Source organism: Onychostruthus taczanowskii, unplaced genomic scaffold (assembly GCF_017590055.1).
Source record: "Onychostruthus taczanowskii isolate IOZ18803 unplaced genomic scaffold, ASM1759005v1 scaffold5, whole genome shotgun sequence".
NCBI classification, from domain to species: domain Eukaryota; kingdom Metazoa; phylum Chordata; class Aves; order Passeriformes; family Passeridae; genus Onychostruthus; species Onychostruthus taczanowskii.
In genome coordinates this window covers 17,182,358-17,204,187 of record NW_024502568.1, presented here as the reverse complement: position 1 = coordinate 17,204,187, position 21,830 = coordinate 17,182,358, and the positions used below count along the sequence as shown (strand labels likewise).

Here is a 21,830-nt window from a genome sequence, read left to right as displayed (position 1 = left end):
CAGAAGAACCAAGAGTGGGTCCCTCAGGAGCACCAAGGCCCCACTGCTCCCTCAGCTGTGTCAGAACATGGTGAGGGAAAAAGAGGCTTTGGAGCTTTGGACAAAGTGGAGAAGATGAAGAATAATTCTTGAAGAACCTAAAATCCTTAAATTCTGTCAAAAACACTGAAAAATACAGGTTTAGGAAGAACAGAAAACTCTGGAACTCCGGCTAAAAAATATTATTTTCAAGGATACAAACACTGGCAAGTGCTGAATGCACACTGCTAAGTCTAAAAAGTGCTGCACCAAAACAGGAAAGTACAGCTCAACATGACACCAAATATAAGGTAATAACTGTGATTCATATCTCAAAGATGGAAATATTTTTCCTTAAGAAAACTTTGTCCTCATTTTCCTCGAGGAAACACAACTGAAGTGGTTGTGGAAGGAGCATGTTGTCAAAAATAGTCTGAAATAAAAAGTTAGTCCGTGTTCAAGAGGAACTTACAGAAAACATGTCTGGTTTTGACAGTTGGCAATTTCACTTTGATTTTTAAAAATGAAACGTGGTTTCTGCATGAGAAGATGCAAAACAGTCCAGAAGGAAGAACCTGAGACAACAAGTGTGGGAAGGAGAATGAATCCTCACAAAGCAATCCTAGTATCACACCTCCCTTAAAAACCTCACTGACGCAGACACAGAACCGAAATTCATCCCAGAAATGTTTCTGTTTATACATTTTTATCAGGAAACTGTAAGAAAATCATCATTATATTCTCCTGCATCTTTTTTTGAGTACTTCTGTTACACCTCACATAGTGCAGACGTGACCAGGCCAGCTACAGGCAAATCATACAAAGTAATTAAATTTTAACAGTCAAACACAGAGAGGAACAAACCCAGGGAGTGCCTGAGCCTTCAGAAGGAAAATTCCAGCATTAAGAAACACAGCATGTCACAAAGGTGATTTTTTTTGTTAACACAGAATCACTGTTCCTCTGACTGACAGGAACCAAAATACATTTTCACATGGAAGATGAGAAAAGAAGAAATTACATTAAAAACTGGAGGGTAGGGGAGATACAACTGAAGCCTTCCCTGCTTGCTGTGCATCCGTCCGTCCGTCCGTCCATCCATCCATCCATCCATCCCTGTGAAGGAGGACTCTGCACATCCATCCATCCATCCATCCATCCATCCATCCATCCATCCCTCCCTGTGAAGGAGGACTCTGCGGGAGCCCATCTGGTGTTCCCAGAGTTTGTGAGGATAAGCTGACTCACCCCGTGCTGTGATGCGTTTCAGTGTTCCTGTTCCAGAAGACTCCTCCTGCCCTGTGCATTCCCACCAAAGTGCTGCTGCATCCCAGGTTTCCACCAGGCAGAGCTATAGTGCTGGCTCAGGGGACCTGAGGCAGCAGAGAGCTGCCCCAGCCAATTAAACCACCCAAAATTTCTCAAACGGAGCCAGGACATGACGCTGCACCACAGGAGTGCTATGGATTATGGAGAGGTGGCTCTGTACCCTGAAGCTCCAAAGGGAATTGGAGCAGAGATGGGATCAGGGATCAGGTGCTCCACTTCAGCTCTTTTCAGCTTCTTTCTGAAGCTACTTTCAGAGAGAGAGAAACTTCTCATGCCACTGATAACCACAGTGACCTGGGAATTGACAGTTTTCACACCTTCCGAGCAACCATACATTATTATTTTTTCCTTTTCCTGGAGTTGTTGGCAAGCAGCAAACGACTCCCACAAAGAGCAGGTGGGAGCTCTCCCCAGTCTCCAGGCAAGGGCTTAGGGAAGCTGAAGCCAGGCAGGGGTGGGGAAGGTCAGAGCAGGAACAGCAAAGGCATTTCCAGAGTGCCTGGATGCTCTGGATGCAGGCTGGGAACATGAGAAGGCTCAGGGGAGGATGGAAGGTGTAGGGGGGAGCCTTTTGCACACATCCAGGACAAAAAAAAATTGAAAAAGCTGGGAGAGTAAAGCTCCTGTCCCAGGAAGAGCAAATCCACAGATCCCTGAACACACTGACAGTAAATTCCCTTTGCAGCTCAACAAGCCTTTGGTGAATGTTTATGTACAAGGAATTTAAAGAAGGAAAAGGTTTGCTTTTAATATCTTTCATGTTATTGCCTTGAACATCCCAAATGAAAAACATGCTGGGAGTTTAAAGTTCAGCCACTCAAAGCACAGTGTGTGCCTCAGGATGGATATTTCCTAACACAACTGATAATCAATATCCATCACCCACCTCCTAAAGATGCTCTCATTTTGGTTAATGTTAAAAAATCATGAATTTACCTTCTCAGTTCAGCCTGTTCATCCCAAGAGCTAGAAATATCTCTGTTTTAATCCCTGCAAGTGCCAGCTTTCCTGTAACACTTCTGATGGAAAAGGAGAAACGTCCATCAAGAAAGGCTGAACTCAAGCTCTGCCTCCAATGCACTGAGAGAGAGAGAAGATGACTTTTCAGTGCTTATATTCAGTGATATAAACCTTCAAACTGGTGATAGCCAATGATCTGACACCTCTTTTCTCTCTAAATATGCTTTAAACTCTTCCTGCCCTACAATCACCCATCTGTTATGTCAGAGCATGAATAATTTCCTTCTTTTTTTAAAAAAAACCCTCCAGTTCTTCGTATAGTGGCTCTGCTTTCTCATACACCAACTCTAAAAGCTGTTTTCTAGAATATGTTCATGAAATATTTCTAACCCTAAAATTTAATAGCCCCAGAAAAGGCCTTGCTGGCTTTTTAAGCATTGAGGCTGCTGCTCTCAGAAGCCAAAATGCTGCACCATTGTCAGTCATTGAAAAAGATGAAAATTCAGAAAAGGAATGTGTTGGCAAGGTAAGAGCAAGCAGGGTTTTAGGCATATTTCACCCAAATTGTATTAAATTAATAACTGGGTTGGACACTACTCTTGTGAATCATTTAAAAAATAATACATTAAGAACAAAGTACTATTTTATAGTATGTACAATATTTCTGTTTAGTCAAGATGCTCTAAGTGCTGAAAATCCTGAAGTCACTTATTGATGGTCAAGCCCACAGAATTTCAGTGCAAAGCTCACTACAGAAATCTGAATTCCAGACAACAGCCAAAAATGCATTTAAGCCTGAAAATAATATCTAAACAACCATTTTTTGTTACTTTTCAAGACTGAAATATTGAGGTTTTTTACAATACTGGAAAATATGAATAAAACCCCAAGTGTGAAAAAGCAGCCCATCCCTGGGTATTTTTAAATGGGCAATGGTAGTAACTGAAATGATGCTGATGTGGGAAAAGAATGATTCAAAGAGAAAGTTGCTACACCTTCCCTGTTAAAAATAAACATCACGTGGTGTTAGCTCTGACTTGGTAAAAATGGAGTCCTGCTTTGGGATTTAACACCTTCAGCTTTATTTAATTAGCTCCTTCACTCTGCTGCTTTTATAAGCACCAAGTTCCCACATCGTGCTCCTGCCTTACATCCTGTGCTAAAAACATCCCAGAACGTTCATATTTGGGGCTGTGACGTGGACACCCTTCCTGGGGGGTTCAGTGTGCACAAAATGAGCACTCAGGACACAGAATTCCAATTAATGACTGCAATATTTGGGTGGGTTTGGGTGCTCAGGCAGAACGCTTTTCCCTTCCACCACAGAATCATGGGATTATTTAGGTTGGAAAAGCTCTTTAAGATCATCAGTCCTACCTGGCATTCCAAAGCCACCACTGACCTGTGTCCCCAGGTGCCACCAGGACGCTCCATGGTCTTTGCATTCCCACCACCAAAGGGCACCATCATCATTTCTTGGTTTTGGTCACATGTCCCAGGGATCATTTTTCCTGTGGGAACCTACAGAGCAAATCTCCTCTGGGTGGTCCCAAGAAATGCGACGCTGCAGGCACCAAAACTGGCTGTGAGGAGCCAGGAAAAGCAGAATAAAGCTGGAAAAGTCCCCAAAGCTCCATGAAATGAGAAATCAAATACTTGGATGCAGCTTCATCCCAAACACCCACACTGGTACAATAATGTGGATTCAAATGTTCATGAGCTCATCTTAGAGAGAGCTAAACTTTGAGTATCTACACACCAGGGCCTCTGGAGTGGGTTCAGACAGCAGTGGGGAAAAGAACATTAGAATCACAAGATAAAATGTAAAATTTAAAATGACAGTTAAGGGTTTTTTCAGTTGTAATTATGAAATTGTAAGAAAGCTTTAAATTAAAGGAAGGTTTACACTAAGGATCTGTCTGAGGAAACATAATATGCCAAGGGTTTCTGCTACTCCTGAAGTAATTAGAGCACAAAACAAAAAACAAAAACATGTAACAACATTATTATCCATCATTTATGGCACAATATATTGAATTCTTCTTGCTTAATTTGATTTTTAAAAAAATCATAAAACCCAAACTGATAAAGATATTGGCTGCTAAAAGGCTTCTGAGTACAATCATCCCAAAGTATCTTAATGTCAACCCAGGTTTAGATTCCAGAAGGGAAAATAATATTGGAATCATTGTGTTCCATTTGAAATTACTTTGGCAAGGCTTCTTCAGGTCTCAATCAGCTCTCAGCGGAGAATTACCACAGCACACAGGCTAATAACCTCTTACAGCTTTCTTTCAAAACAATGTGTTAAACCCAGCAGTTCTCAACACTGTCAAGATGCAAGTTGGGAAAAAAAAAAAAAAAAAAAAAAAAAAGAGGGCAACTAGCCAAACAAATGAGTTGGCTTTCCAAGGATCTTGTTAAAAACAAAGGAAACCAGACATCCACAGCATCCTGTGGGTGATGGTTCCAAAAAGTGAGGAATAAAAAGCCATTTTCAACATTCTCTTGCTTTTTCTTAGTGTAGCAGTTGAGCCACGCTGCTTCTTTCACTTGGCTGCATGAAGATCCTGTGTCCTATTTTTCTTTAAAATACCCCATTTCTGAGCCAGTCTGGGAAATGACAGACTGGGAGGTGCCTCTCAACTGCTCTTGACTTTAGAGCAGGTAGAATACAGCAGGGGGACAATCAGCAGGTGTAGCCACTCCTACCTGTGATTTCCTGTGGAATATCCTCTGTGGAAAACCCCCAGCAGTAACATGGGATGTCCCCCAGATTAAAGATTACTCTAAATAATAGTGACAGGATGAGAGGAAATGGCCTCAAGTTTAGGCTGGATATTAGAGAAAATTTCTTCATGGAAAGGGGTGTCCAGCAGGGCAGTGGTGGAGACACCATTCCTGGAAATGTTCAAAAACTCTGTGGATGTATCATTTGGGGAGGAGGTGGTGCTGCTGGGTTGATGTTGGACTCTGATCTCAGAGCTCTTCCCCAACCTTAACAATTCTGTGATAAACCCACAGATTCCTTGACATTCCCCAGTTTTGTAAGACACATGGAGCATTCAAAAGGTTTTGAAGGGATTGAATTTGTCCCCAACCAGGACAACCAGCTCACGTTCAGGAATTTTCCAGGTCTAAAGCTCAGCATTGCCTCGCTACCTAAAACTTTTCAAGGTGCCAAAACCAGAAAAAATTCCTTCTTTTAACAGAAGATGAAAAAAAAAATCTCTAAAAACCTCTTCATTCACCTTTTTCCCCTTGAGCTCAAGAACAGCAGCAGTTGGGATCATTTTATCCCTTTGTGTTTCTTCCTCGTGCAGGAAGAGCTGTTCCCTAACACACAGTTCTTTGCTTCCAAGTCACTGGAATTTTCTTGCAGCAAATCAAAGCTGAAGTGTCACGGGGTTGCTGCTGAGCAATGAAGGTGGAGCTAATGCTCCACAGTGATATTTTGGAAGCAAAATTGAAAGATGTGTTTTAGGATGAAGAAGATCTGCAACAGCCTTCTCCTGGCTTTACAGAGCTGCCGTGGCTCCGAGATCTCCATTCCTGGCAGGACAACAAATTCTATCCTGCTTTAGGGACAGGAAAATGTCTTTGTCAAGGAAAGCACAATAATAAAATCCAGAAAACAGCAGCATCACAGTGGATGCTGGACATGGTCACCAGCCCAAGCTCACCTTGCTGCAGGAAATCTTCCCAAAAACCCAAGATGGCTCCAAAGACACAAAAACCATAATTAAGATGATACAATTATGATCAACAAGATAATTATGTCAGTGCTGGAAATCATTATTCCAACTCTAGACCCCAGGAGAGATTAATCATAACCCATATAAATGGAAGGAGTGCTCAAAAAAGTAGCAGATGGATTTGGGAGGGCTGGGACACCTCACACCTACATCTCAACATTGGCAGCTTCACCAGGCGCTTCTCAGAATCCCAGCATGGTTTGGGTTGGAAAGACCTTAAATCCCATCACACTCCCACCCCGGCCAGGGCAGGGACACCTTCCACTGTCCCAGGTGCTCCCAGCCCCAGTGTCCAACCTGGCCTTGGGCACTGCCAGGGATCCAGGGGCAGCCAGAGCTGCTCTGGGAATTCCATCCCAGCCCCTCCCCACCCTCACAGGGAACAATTGCTTCCCAATAGCCCATCTAATCCTGCTCTCCTTCCATGACTTTTCCATCACAAATGATCACAGACTGCAGAAATCAAGGAGAAAAGCAGATAATGAAATCTAGTGGGCTGCCCCAACTGCTCACCAGCTCTCACAACCACACCATTATCAATATTCCACCAATGCCAGGGACATCTCTAACTCCAAAGGCTGGCAGAAAACCACCTGCTATGGGGTGGAAACCACCAAGGGAAAAGAGCACCTGCTGAAGAATATTCCTTCAAGGAATCTCAGCTCTTTGAATAAGAAAATACCCTGTTATTTCAAACACAGTCAAGTACATTCATTTCCCTCCCAGGTGCAGTTAATTTGACAGGTACAATGCTAAAGCAAAAATCCTGCAAGGTCTTTCCTGAAAAGGTCAGTACATTATGCAACAAGGTTTTATGGACAGCAAAAAAAAAAATCCCTCCAACTACAGAAATTTTGGATGATTTATCAATGTACATTTGTGTCTTTTATTCCCAGATGAAGAGCAAACTTTGGGGCACACGAGTTAATTTTGAGAGCTGGTTCCTAAGGAAGTTCCAAGCTTTGAAAATTGTTATCCTCGGTCTATACATGGGGAATAGTGGGAGGTTTTTCTATACAGAGAAATATTCAGCACCAAAGAAAAACAAAATTGCTCCCATTTGAAGTCTTATTGCATTCCAGCCCTGAATTAAATTATTTGATTGTTCAAGCTGCATGTCTGGACTCTTAAACTTTCTAAGTAAGCACAGAGTCCTGTAGGAAGTGCATTAATAGTCAGGAAAAGTAGCAGCAATTCCTTCTAATCCAAGCTTTTTGTACTGTTCAAACTCCTCTTGAAACAATGCATCCCTTGGCCTCCTAAAACATAATTGAATTTCAAACACTTCCTTCATCCCATTTGCAATTTGGAAATGTAAACCAGTTACCCTATTCCACTAAAACATAGACTGAGGAAATATTTAAGTGATCAAGGCCCCAGTTATAAACTTGAATTTTCAACTAACATCCACTAATCATAAAATTGAGTGGTTAAGTTTGGTAAAAAAACCTTTGAGGTCATTGAGTCCTACCCTCAACCCACCTTGTTCCAGATGTTTTTGGAACACTTCCAGGGATGAGGACTCCACCATTTCCCTGGGGAGTGCTTCACAACCCCTTCCATGAAAGAGTTTTCCTTAATCTCCAATCTAAATCCCCCCTGGAGCATTTTAAGGCCATGAATAATGTCTTTGAACACGGAATTAACACAGGCTTGAACCCACAAAGGGATCTGGGAAACGAAATGATGATTTTAAAGCTTTTTTTCTGCTCCCTTCACCCCAATCCCAAAGATTTAATAACACCCGACAGGCTGTGAAACTGGGGTGCCCTGCTTTTCTTGCAGTTTGCAATCCAGAATATTTGCCATCCTTCTGGCCTCTTTTCCCCTGTTATGAAAACTACCCCTCATCCAGCAGGAGCTCGGGATGGATTTTAAATCAGAGCTTTTGCACTTGCACTCATCTGATGGATGCGACTTGACTGGTCAATTATGTAAGTGCAAAGAGCCTATTTTCATACATTTATTAAAACCATCCTGCTTTTGTTTCCATAAGCCTGCCTCGAACCCAGCACAATATCACCATTAAGCCAAATTTCCATAAGCTAAACCCGGATTTCAGTGTGGCTTTGGGTGACTTGTCAGGAAGGATAAACTCAGGGGCTGCTTGTGAAGGTCCCGAGCTCCGCAGAAGTTGCTGCGGTTCCCGACGCACGTCAGGGTTTGCCCACTGCTGATGGATGGTCACAAACATCACTGGAGGTAATTCTGAGAGCACAGCACGGATCTGACAGGTACTGCTATGACAACCAGGCAGCAGAACTGCCTACATTTCCCTGGAAGCTCCAAAAATAAACATTCCAGGACATGTTTATCCAGAGCGGCTCCCCCGTCCTTTGTCCTCCTCTTTGCAAGGCTTTTGTTTGGCTTTTCACACAGAAAATTCATTGAGATTCTGGGCTGGGTTTGGGTGGGGTTGAGGGAATTTTCTTCATGGAGCGTGTGGGGTGGTGGTTTGGATTTGTGCTGGGAACATAATACAGGAATATTTCTGTGGCTGCTGAGCAGAGTTTGGGGCTGTGACAATTCCCTGAGGAGCTTTTCCAGTGCCCAGCCACCTTTTGGGAAGAATCTTCTCCTGCAATCCAACCTAACCCTCCCTGACACAACAGGTAACACCCTCCAGATTCCCTCCCCAGGCCAGCTCTATTTCCTCTGGAAAAAAAAACAAAACAACAGAGACAAGAACCCTCATTTTCACTGAGAGCATCTCGTCCCTTTCTCTCTGACTTCAAAAGGCAAAACAAAAAGGTATTTTATGTAAATGTGGACATTAGAAACAAAAAATAGAACAGCAAACATCAAATTCCTTTTTCATAGGCAACTCAGCTTCCACTGGCACAGCTGCAGATGAAAGTAGCAGCTACAAATTAATATATCATAAGGTCTTACCAAAGGAACTGAATTGTCTCAAATGCCAAAAGTAAGACCAAAGACTAAATTATTTTCATTTACGGAACCGCAGGGAGGAATTGCTTTCATGTTCTGAGTTATGTGTTTAGGAGGAACCTAAGTTTAGCTTGTCAGCTTCTGACAAAAGTTAACAACAATTTCTAAAACATTTCAGAATCATTTTGAAACATGGTTTCAATGGGGGAAATGGAAACAAGACAAAATCACAGAATCCCTGCCTTTTTCTGTAACTGCTTTTATAGTTCCAACTCCTTGTATGTGTTTTCCTGGAGATGCCTGGAATGAAGAATCTGCCTCCAAAGCTCTTCCCAACCCTAGCCAGAAACACAGGAAAACTCCCTGACTGCTTAAAACTGTTACGCACAGATATTATGGCTTGAATTTCCTGAAAATGTGGGCACAGAAAACCCTACAACAGCTGGAATTTTATGGTGGACAAGTATCCTAAAAGGAATTATGAGACATTTTCATCTCCTCCTTACAAGAAGCTGTTTCAAAAGTGCATGTAATGGCCCCTTATCCATCTCTCTCATCCCTCAGTGGTTTTTTCCATCTCCTTTCCTTGGATATTGTTGTTTACAGTAAACCAGGGGCTGATTTGAACCAAAATTTGGAAGTGAAAGGAAAAGCCGCTGCATCAGTTTAAATATTCTCTTCCTTTACCCCCAAAATGCTGATCAGCCACCTGCAAACCAGCGTCACCTTGAACACACTGGTGGCAATTCCATCAAATTGGTAACACCAACACCTTGGGCTCTGAATCAACAAACTGCCTTGCTAAAATTAGAATTTTAATACATCAAACAAGTCAGTAAATAAAGTATTTTATTAAAAAAAGAAGACTTCTCTTGTTAGATATGAAGATTTCTTGTGTTCATTTTGGCATGAAAGGTGTGAACACAGCGTGGCTCCCTGAGGTGTTGGAACAAAGGCATGGGATGTGATCCTGAACTTGGGATGTGATCCTGAACTTGGGATGTGATACTGAGCCTGGTACAGCAAAACTGGGATGCAGAAAGGAGAGAAGACACTGATGTTTTCAAGGAGCAAAAACAGGCAGGCAAAGTTTCAGAATAATTTCTGTCACTATTAAAGAGTGTGCAGAATTTTTATATATTTTATATATATTTATATATTTATATATTTTATATATATATATATATATATATAAAATATATAAATATATAAATATATTTATATATTTTATATATATTTTCGTATATATTTTTTTCCTATATATTTATCCCACTGGTGAAGGTCAAAAAATAGAATACTAAATTTGAACTAAACGTATATTTGCAAATATTTCGTGTAATCCATTGTTCACATGCATTTCTCCATTTCCCCTCTTCCCACATGGCTGTAACTTAATCTCATCCAGAATATTTGAAGCCACTGCCTAATCCAGAGTATTTTAATTTGGAAGCAAAACCCTGCATGGAGAGGAGCTTTAGGAGAAACCTCCTAAAGGACTGATCTAATTAGAGCTTGATTTTCCAGCTATTTTTATTCTTATTCCCATTGTTTCACACTACCAGATACATTCCATGAAGGAAACAAATGAAATTATGGATACATTGAAAATTTAGTTCCCTCGATTTGGTTGATGACGCAGAAACTGCCCAAGGAGGTGCTTTCAGAAAACACACAAAACTGCACATTCAGAGTTGTTTCTACAGAGGGGATGCCACAGCTTCAAAAGACAAAATTTGTTCTTAAATTTCATCTGGTTTTCTTCAGTAAAACTTTATAAGGGTGGAAATAAATGGAGCAGATGGACAAAACAAGGTATTTTACAATGCAGCTTTCTGGCTAGGAAACCACGTTAACTCCAACAGGAAAAATGAAAAGCAAGGAAATCAACTGAGAAGAAATTCTGAAGGAGCTGGCGCAATGGGAATGAAAGAATGAGGGAATTAGGGATGGACAACCCCCCTTAGGACATCTGAAGATCCTCTTCAACACCAAAAAGACTGGAAAATGGTTTTGTTTTTAACTTTAAATACTACTCAGATACTCTGCAGGCACTGAGGGGAGACAGGAAGAATCAAAGATCATCAACACATCCCATTTCTGCTTCTTCAGGACTTCATGTTCAGCATGGGAAAAAACAAGACTACTTTTAAGGATAAAAATTCCAAGTCTCTGTCCTAAATGTGAACTATCATGCTTTGAATTGCTCCAAATTTTCCATGAGGAACTGCCTGGGGGAAGGATCCCTTTGTGCTTTAAGGAAAAAACCGTGGGCAGGGAAAGGTTCTTTTTGTACCTTTGCTCTTTCACTTGTTTGGCCAGAATTTCCCAGCGCCAAATAAAACCCAAGGTGAAATCCCTACCCGAGTGAACATTGAGAGGTCACCTGGCAATAATGTGAAGAGAACAAAATTCCAGACTGGTTTGGGTGGGAATGGACCTTAAATCCCATCCATCCCACCCCTGCCATGGCAGGGACATCTTCCCCTGTCCCAGGTGCTCCAGCCCCAGTGTCCAGCCTGGCCTTGGGCACTGCCAGGGATCCAGGGGCAGCCACAGCTGCTCTGGGCACCTGTGCCAGGGCCTGCCCACCCTCACAGGGAACAATTTCTTCCCAAAATCCCATCCAAATCTACCCATTGTCAGCTTGAAATCATACTCTGTGTCCTGTCCCTCCATCCCTGTCCCCAGTCCCTCTCCAGCTCTCCTGGAGCCCCTCCAGGCCCTGGCAGGGCTCTGAGCTCTCCCTGGAGCTGTTCCTCTCCAGGTGAGCACCCCCAGATGTCCCAGCCTGGTTCCAGAGGGGCTCCAGCCCTGGAGCAGCTCCGTGGCCTCCTCTGGATCCTGTCCATGAGCTCATTGTCCCTCCTGTGCTGGGCTGACACAAGGAACACTCCCTACAGTATTGACCACACTGTAATTGCCCTGTCTCCACTTAGCAAGGCCAGTTAAGGCATTAAGAATGTCCAAACACAAACCTTCCCACTCCTGGTTCAATCTCTCCCAAACTTCAGGAACCCCACAGTTCTGTTCACAGTTAACACATGCTGGGAGGGATTCCCAACATCTCCAACACAGCTCCCAATGCACTTGGAGTTGCTGAAGCAAAACCACCTCCAAGATTAATAAAAAAAGAAATAAATCCAAAGGGGTTCAGATGTTCCTCATCAGCTCTCAATGTGCTCCTTTTTTCAAACAGCAGGTGCTTCCCAAGCATTCCGAACCAGCAGGAATGGATGGCTCAGTCTCCTGACTCCTATTTATTCAGAACAGATTTTATTAGGGAGTTAAGGAGACTTCAGAAGCCAAGATTAAAGTTACGGTGCATTTTTATAAGGAGAGCAGGAGCTGTGGTTCAGGATTTTATATAAGGAAACGCTGACAACTTTACAGCCATGGTAGCTTCCAGTAAATGCAGAAGAGATTTCTCCAGGCAACTGGTAAATATAATGTTTTTCCCTTATACTTTCATCTCAGTACACATAAAAGCATTTGACACACTTAATAAAATGTCACCAGCATAAAGCACTGCACAAAGGAATGCTAAATAATGACAGAACTGCAATTATTGGGGAAAAAATGAGCATCAGGAACATTTTCAGCCTCTCTCTACATTACTGGTGTGATGGAGTTTGGATTTAAAAGCTTCCTTAATTCTTCTTGTAACACCAATGAAAACATTCCTGGACATACAACTCCATACAACAACACCTAATGTGAGGTCATATGCAAAGCATGCAGTTCACCCTCCAAAGAATAAACTGAGTTACTTTAAGATATGGATAGAATTTTACTGCACCTGCAGTTGGCTCCAAAATCCAGGTTCCCAAACTGACGCCACCCTAAATTTTAGGTGGACTCCAAGAGCCATAAAGCAGGCCACTACAACACTCCTGCAGAGCCAATTTTTCAATAATTCTTTGCATCAGAGGAGGAGGAGAAGGCAGGGCAGGCTGGCTGCAGCTGCTGTTTCCAGGCAACCCCGGAGTTGTGCCGGAGCCGCCGGCTCGGGAGAGCTCTGGAGCTTCTCCCTCTGTACTCACTTGTTCTGCATCATGTTCATGATCACCCAGTCGAAGGGATAGACGTTCTTCCCAATGAGGTTCTTGAACATGATGAATGTCTCCATCAGGAAATCCTAAAAGAAGAGATAATATTTGGAGGCAATCAGACCGAGAAGCTCCAAGGGACGGTGGCGGTTATTGATGACTGCGCTCCAAAGGGGTCTTTGTGTTCCTCAAAAAGCTGTTTTTCATAAAAAACACACCTAAATCCTACTCAAGCACATTTATACATGATGCCCATAAATCCTACAGTAATTCCATTTCAGAAATTATAACAACAGTAATCTCGCATTTAAGCAACCCATGGGATTCATCAAGGCCAAACACTGGTTCACCAGTAATCCAAAAGGAGTTTTGACTGGAAAAAACATCTTTTTTTCCATACTATGGACAAAACCTCCCAGTTCCTTCATGTATTGTGACACACCTGTCATGACACACCGTTGAGAAGCTGACAAAAGCACACTGGTTCATGGAAAGAGGAACAAAACAAAGCTAAATATTTATTTAACTCTTAGGATTGCACAAAAAATACTCCCTGGAGTCAGGTGATTAATAATCCCTCCATTCATGGATATTCTCCAGAAATTAAGATTATTTATGTCTTAAAATAAAAACATCTTCCAGCTCAAATCATCACCTCCACCTGGGGCAATGGACAAAAATGGTCTGGACATCCCAAAATTGGGAGGAACTCTCCCTAAAGGGAGCAGCAAGAATTGCTTCTGCAAGTGAAAGGCTGCCCAAGAACAAGTTAATTTAACAGCATAAACCAATTTATTTCCACACAGCTATAAACACACAGTTCTTTGGAGCAGAAACTTTGTGTACTTTACAGTGTAAATCATCTCCTACAATTTGGCAATCTGTAATTGCTATCTAACAATTTCAGTAATATCAAATGCTGCGAGAAAGATAAAGGGGAAAAGAGAACTGCATGCAGAAAGTCCTTGATCCACTTCACACAGAGATAAAAATGAACTTTTATTCCAAGGTTAGAATATCTTCCCTTTGATACAGTTTCTCAGCAATGGTATTTATCTGGTCTATCTTTAAAATGTCAAATGCCTACAAAAAAATCCCCAATATGTTCCATCAACTGGACTTTTAGCTAAGACTGGTTTCTGTGTAACCTTTTCAGTGAGAAACCAATCTGAAGTCCTTGCTCTCATTAGTCTTTCTTCAGCTCTGAGAGCCAGGATCTTCAGCAGATTTGCTTTTAATCCACTGCTCTGTTCAAATGTTTTCCTGGCTCAGAAATTGCCCATCAGTGGATGCAGGGAGCTGCAGAGTTCCTGAGGACACGGCTTGGAGATCAAGAACCCCAGAATTCCTGGTTTGGGTGGGAAGGACCTTAAAACCCTTGTTCCACATCTTCCACTGTCCCAGGCTGTTGCAAGTCCCAGTGTCCAACCTGGCCTTGGGCACTGCCAGGGATCCAGGGGCCATTCCCTGTGTCCTGTCCCCCCAGGCCCTGGTAAATATTCTCTCTCTCTCCATGTTTTCTATTTCACAAAGCAAGGTGAAATTTCCTGTCTCTGGAGCCATCCCAGACCCACCTGGACCCTGCCCTGGCAGGATTTGGACTGGGTGATTTCCAGAGGTCCCTTCCAACCCCAGCTATTCTGGGATTCTGGGACTTCCAGGGTACTGGGCTCCACCATGTTCAGAACATGCCTGGTGAAAGAGCTCCTCTGTCATTTTAGCACACAGCATCAGCAAGGATCACAGAATTCCAGAATTGTGCAGTGGGAAAAGAGCCCCAGGACCACCAAATCCAACCTGTGACTGAGCACTGTCACTGTGATATTTTCTGAAAAATCCCTTCGCTGGGATTTCTTCTCCTGGGAAGCTGAGAGGCCTCAGAGAAAAATGTAAACAATAATTATCTGATTTGCTTCTCCCTGTTTTGCTGCTTTGGAATGTGTTTGGACATTGTTTACCAACAGGTGCATGTTTGATTGGTTCCATGTGAATTGTGTTTTTTTAATGACCAATCATAGCCAGCTGTGTCGGACTCTGAGGAGTCAGCCACGAGTTTTTATTATTCATTCTTGTTAAGCCTTCTGATGTATCCTTTCTCTGTTCTTGTAGTATAGTTTAGTATAGTTTTATTCTTTTAATATAATGTGGTATCATGATATAAAACATCAGCCTTCTGAGAGCATGGGGTCAGATTGATCTCTTCCCTCGTCCTGGGACCCTCACAAACACCACGGAGCATCACTGTGCCCAGCAAACAGATCCTGCTGCTTTGGCATGGATGGACAGCAAGTCTGCAGCTGCTCCTGGTTCAGATGTCACCACTGCCACCACTCATCCCACATCCTCTTCTCCAGCTCAGGAAAATCTGCCTTCGTTTAAGAGCTCAACCTCCAGATTTCCCTGCTGATTTTTATTGTTTTGGTGACAGAATTCCATTGATGATGATTTGGTTCCTTCCTGAGCCTGGGGGTTCTGACCTACTTTGCTGATTCAGCTCTGCATTTCCATCCCCTGATATTTACATTTTAATAACCCCACGCTCACCCAGGTACTTTAAATAATGCTCTGTAACAACTGAGCTAATTATTGATTAAATAAAAGGCTCCTGATGCTCACCTGGGGTTTATGTATTCATAATATTGCTCTTTTTTCCATTTTATGGTTCTCGTAGAAAAGCAAATGCTTTGGATGAATGAACCTCATTTTATGAGGAAATCTCAGGGTTTTTGAGGGGCTGGGAAAACAGGGAAGCCACCAGGACAAGAAAAAACTACTTATTTTCAGAATAACGGGAAGCAGGACAAATATTTCTGAATATAAAAATCTGTACTAAAGGAGGAAGGGTTACAACTCCTGCTCTCTCTCCAACTACAAATACAAACCCTATTTAATAGGAAATATAATTCACAGCAGGTAAGACCCCTAAAAAATTCTCAGGAATTTTTTTCCACTGATGGAAAGGAAACAGCCTGAGCTCAGCCTGAGATTCTCCACATGGCAGAACATTAACAGGCATCTTTTGTCAACTAAACCACATGTGTCTCAAATAAAACTATTTTTTACCAAGTAAAAAGAGGAAAAAAAATCAGTTAGTCCCAGAAATAACCTCCCTGATCTCAGATAATATTTCATCTCAGGATGACAGCAGAATCACCGATTTTGATTTTACAGAATCACAGCAGAGTTTGGGCTGGAAGGGTTCTTAAAGCAAGAAATTCCTCTTTGGACAGACATTCCTTAATAAATCTAAACTCTCTATTCTGCAGAGAGGTAAAAGACTGGTTTTATTGCACTCCACCTCATCTTTTTGAAGACTTTTGAGGCCAAATATGACCATCATAATAATCTAAACCTGCCACCTACATAACACAGCCCATAAAGTTTCCTCCAGCACTTCCAGCCCTCAGCTTCCAACTCCTGCTTGAGCAAGAGCAGAGGCTCAAGGAAGATTTAAGGGTCTCCAGTGGTGAAAAAGAAACCACAGCTTAAGTTTTCCCTTTTTCTTGCCATTCTTTTTAAGAAAAAGCTTTTCATTTCTGCCTGGCTGAATTTAGTCTCAGTTCTAAATCACTGCTTTGTGATTAAACTGAATCCTCTGCAATAGGAGGTACAGTTTTCACCTCCAACTTTGGATTTAAAAGCAAAAGATTCCTGGATTTCAGTTCTACTGGCTGAGTCAAATGAGAGTGGCATAAAAACCTGCTGGGTTAAAGAACTGGAAAAATCACAGAAAAACAAAAAGAAAGAAAATTTCATTTACTGCCTGTAGTTTCCTTTACTCACAGGATTAACAATGCCCTGCCAATAAACCGCCACACCTTAATGAATATTATTTAAATTCAGCTCTGAGCTTTAGAGATGCCAGAGCAGGTGCAAAAAGAGGCTGAAAACTGGAAGAGGGCAAAGAGCTCAAACCTTGCTCAGTACAGGCAGAAAGAAGAATAACACCAATCCAACACAAACTGGGAAGTCCACACATGAAAATTACACAAAGGAAAGACCTTGACTTGCTTTTCTCTTCCTTCTGCTATATCCACTCTTTTCAGCCCTTTATCTGCACTTAGTTTGGGAATGTTCTGCTGTCAGTACTCATCCATGTAAATGCTCCAAGATCCCAAAGGAATCCAAGTGGGAAGCAGCCTTTCCCATGCAGTGATCCTATTTCCAGCAATTTACAGCTGGACTTTGCCTTTCCCCTTTAAAAACAGCAGCACTGAGCTTTAGAGATGCCAGAGCAGGTGCAAGAGGAGGCTGCAAACTGGAACAAGGCAAAGAGCTCAAACCTTGCCCAGTAGAGGCAGAAAGACAAATAACACCAATTCAAGACAAACTGGGAAGTCCAAACGTTAAATTGCACAAAGGAAAGGTTCTGGCATTGTTCTGGAGGGGCTGGAGGAAGAAGAGAAGCTGAAGAAGGATCCAAGCCCAGGTGGGAGCACCCCCAGGGTGGCAGCGGGGATGGGTGATCACTGACTGCTGGAGCTCAGCCAGGGAGCTGGGAGTCCTCTCCCAGCCCTGCCTGGCCATATGGCAGTGGCACTTCCAGGTTATTACAGAGTTATCTCCTCAGCTATAAACTCCCCTCTATTATGCTTTAATTAACTTGGGTTGTTGCCTTAGCCAGGCTACCCAATGACTCTGAGAAGACAAATTTCAATTATTATTGCTTATTTAACAACTGAGGGCATCTTTAAGGTTAAAGTGTTTTGCATAAAAGGGAGAAGGGAAAGCGAGCAGATCTCTAAGCAAAAGCTGCTTCAAGAAACAAAATCAGGACATCTGGAAGATTTAACACTGAAAGTTCCTTTCCTAAGAAAGCCTTTCTAATATTCTTTTTCTTCTTTCATTACCAGCTTTTAGCAATGTCTCATCACTACTGTTTTTACTGCTTTGTTTTAATTGCCTTCAATCCACTGTCTCATGTTTTAAAATACTGAACAGTTCCAGCTGTACTCCTGTGCCTAAAAACACAGTGCCTAAATAATTATTTTATATTAAATCTGTAATGCCAAACACATTTTGTTCACATCTCACAAGTGCATTTAATGACCAGCAACAGCAAAATAACCCAAAAACAAGGTGAGCCATCTTATGAAGAGATAAAACAAATGAAACTCACCACAACATCTGACCTCATCTTGCCAAAAGTCTTGATTAAATGGGCATAGTGGTAATCCTCCATTTGCCTCAGGATGGCTGTCATGCAGGCCACAAAACTCCCCTGGCAAAAAGCAAAGGAAAGGAATCCATTATTTAGGATAATGCAACATAATACTGGCTATCAAAACATAATATTGCTAGAGAGAACCACAGAATGCAGTGGAGATAATTCTATCATTAAAATTCATTAATGGATATGCAAAATTCTGTCAAGGAAACAAAAAAAACCCATCTCAAAAAGTTTCCAGTTTCCAATTTCATGGCTTTATCACCGAAGCTTTTGCGACATATTCTTCATCTAAAAATTGCTCAGACATTAAAATGTCTGCAAGGTAATAAACAGCACTCCTAAAAATATCACACAATATCAGCATTTGCATTTGGAAAGTCAATATTCTGATCAAGGAAGAAATCTTTTCAAAATTATCATATTGAGCACTGAGCTAAACCAACCCCAAGTTTTCATTTCGCTGCGTGGTATTTTCAGATACAGTGAAGCTTAAAAAAACACCACCAAAATCCAGTGAATTCCCTCAAACCAGAAGAGCAGCACCATCCAGATCTTTCTCAAAGCACAGAAAGAGTGAAAAGGGACTAAAGGAAGTTTAGTTTTTCCTTTTGGTGGGTGAAAGGGTTGTAGTAACAATCCAACCCATTCCCAAGGCTCCTAGAAGCAGTAAAATCCCATAAATGGAGCTTCTTGTCCATCTTCCCTCTCTGCCTCTCTGCTAAAAGCCTGTTGATGATGTCCACGTCTCTTTTGGTCCTTAATGCAGGAGTAAAAACATTAAAAATTGGTAAACCCCCCAGAAGAATGACTTAGAAAAGAAGTGATTCTTTCTGTGGTTTGATAGAATTGCAAATCCCCCTTTCTGTGCTGTTTTCCAGGTTATTCCATGCCACAGCCCAGGAGAACACTCAGTAATTTTCTCTTCATAAAGGTCTTTATTGTTACCTTTAAGTTAGCATTAATTTCAATTTAAAATCTTTACTTCCACATCAATCCAAGTAATTGAGATTAAACCTGAAACGACACCGGGTCACCTGCATGTGCTCTGAGCCCTCTTATTTACAGAATTTACAAGTTAACCTTAAATTCCACCTGATCAGCACTCCTGGAATTTGCTTTTCTCCTGCATGAAGCTGAGATCTAAACTCCTACAGGACTGATTTTGTCCATGTGGGAATACTGGATTTTCCAGAGGATGCCAAGGTACTTGATGGGAGCTCTGTGGCACCTGCAAACTCCATGAATATGGAAGGAAAGTCCACCTGAGCTGCTGTTCTGGGACATCAAAAGAACTTTCTAACAAGAACAGAATCTGGGACTCTACAAAGACAACATTTCCTACTATGAAATGGAAATAAGACAGGACCATCTCAAAAATCCAAACATTAATTGTCAAATCAGTGCCTAACGAGCTCCTGGCACAGCAAACACTGGGCTTGATAGGAGCCAATAGGAGAGCTGGTTAAAAACCTGGAATGGCTGCTGGAGTTAAAAATAAATATAAGAAGCAAATAGAAATGGAACATGAACAGGAGGGGATTCTGTAGTGCTGTAAGTTTTAGTTAGAATGACAGAAACTTGTCAAATTTTGTCATTTCAGCTCAGGCTGGGCCCCCACAGTGGTGCTGAGCAGACTGGGTGATGGTCTTTAAACAGTAATTAACACTTCTTCCTGTTTTCCTGCACAAAAATAATGATTCATGCTCATCTTGGTGTTTATCATGGTAATAAAAACCCTTCCTTTGATACAGAATTCTTCCTTGAAGAAGAATCACACACACACATCCCTGCTCCAACACCGATCTGCAGATCCCCACCTGCAAACCAGTGCTCAAGGACCTGCCAGGAAGGAGAATCTGTTTAACATTAGGAGCAAAGTACAACTACCAGTCACCATTTTCTTTGTGAGGTATCACTTGCAGCCAGCACGCTCCTAATTACAATGCTAAAAAAGGTTTGTAATTATTTAGAGGCAATATTTGAACTCAAGGTGTTTTTAATAACCTCTAACTAGTTAGCAATAGCTAACAGCATGATTAGATTTTAATCTTAAGTTGATTTTTTTATCTTTAGTTGTATTTGGAGATCATTGTCATCATCTCCAGACCAGCACTTGAAGCAATATATAGAAAAAAGGTACCTAATTCTCTAAAAAATCAATTTCAATTTGAGCCATAGGAATAATTGCAAAGCTGTGTTTACCCAGCCAGTCCTGCAAGGGGTTTCCATTGTTCTGGGCACTTCTCAGCCATTTATTCACTGAAATAGTTGCAGACTTTACCCTGGAACTCTTTCCCTGCTGCAAAGCTCAGAAATGAGCTGGTCACACAGAGAGGAAGATCATTAAAGAATATCCACTAGAGAAGCATTTTGCCAGAAGTTTACTGCAATTCCTGCCTCTCCTGGATTGTTTCTTCCCAAACCAGGGGCACTGAGGGTCCCCCTGGGCCAGCAGGGCTGGGAAGTGCCTGGTGGGAAAGGCCCTGGGGGTGCCTGACCTGGGAACAAACCCAGCTGTGCCCAGGTGTGCCAGAGGCCACTGGCACCTGGCTTGGAGCAGGAATTGTGTCACCACAGGCAGCAGGAATTGTCCCCTGTGCTGGCACTGCTGAGGGACCTCAGATCTTGGGGACAGTTTGGATGCCACAGGACAAGAGGGACACTGAGGGGCTGAGTTTCCTCGTGGAAAGGTTTGTCCAGGCCTGGCACAGCTGCCCAGGGCAGTGCTGGAGTCCCCATCTCTGGAGGGGGATTTAAAATCTATGTGGAGGTGACACTTGGGGACACGGGGCAATGGTGGCCTTGGAAGTGCTGGCCTGGGTTAGGTGCAAGGTTGGACTTGATGATCTCAGAGATGTTTTCCAACCTTGGTGATTCCACAATTCTCTTCTATGTTTGAAGTATTCCCAAAGCAAAGTCACGGGGTCCAGGATACCTGCCCAAAGGGAAGCCACATCCAGCTCCCAAGCAGGATGAGTGAAAATTCTGCTCCATTGAAAGAAAACAAACCTAAAGCCAACACCAAAGCATCTCTTTTTCTTTTCTTTTTTTTCTTTTTTTTTTGGAAAGGATTCCTGATTATTTAGAAACACTTTTTTATTTTAAAAAATGAAGATGCTATTCCAAACTGTGAAATTACTTCTGATTTCTGTAAAATTCAGTTCTGAAGGAAAGCTTGAAGAAGCACAGGAATGCTCCAAAATTACTTATTTTCCTAAATCACCTTTAAAATAAAACATTCAATGTTCAAATGTCTCTTGAACAGAAACAAGAAGGGAAATTGTAGTTTGAAATAATCCCCACAAGTAATAGTAACACTGAGAAATTCCAGAATGAGAAGAGAATTCCCTGAAGGAGAGACCACACATGCCAACACTTGTCTCCCTCAGGGATAAAAGATCCTGATTTAAATAGGCTTGTCCATTTTCTCCCAGTGAAATATTTAAATTGAAATATTAAGCTCTTTATGTATAGTGAGAAAATCTAGAGAAATCAAACCTACACTCAGTGTTGTCTTACTAAAATGTCCCTGTTACCATGGTCAGGAATAGATGCAAAAGTCTAAGTTTCATTTATTTTTTCCATTAAATTTTCCTTACATTGCCTTAAAAGACTACACAGCTAAATAAATAAATGCATTAATGTATAATAAAAAAAACCCAA

At 41.9% G+C, this 21,830-nt stretch overlaps 1 protein-coding gene across 3 annotated transcripts in view; it reads right to left on the bottom strand.

Annotated features, from left to right (window-relative positions):
• The window catches only part of DOCK1 (dedicator of cytokinesis 1), a 266,426-nt gene that overhangs the window by 98,046 nt on the left and 146,550 nt on the right, over window positions 1-21,830 (bottom strand). For all 3 annotated transcript variants that reach the window (XM_041415304.1, XM_041415302.1, XM_041415305.1), the window contains exons 28-29: window positions 18,117-18,218; window positions 12,992-13,086 (exon numbers count right to left, since the gene is read on the bottom strand). In XM_041415304.1, coding sequence (XP_041271238.1) covers window positions 12,992-13,086; window positions 18,117-18,218 — 197 coding nt within the window. The remainder of the gene's footprint in view (window positions 1-12,991; window positions 13,087-18,116; window positions 18,219-21,830) is intronic.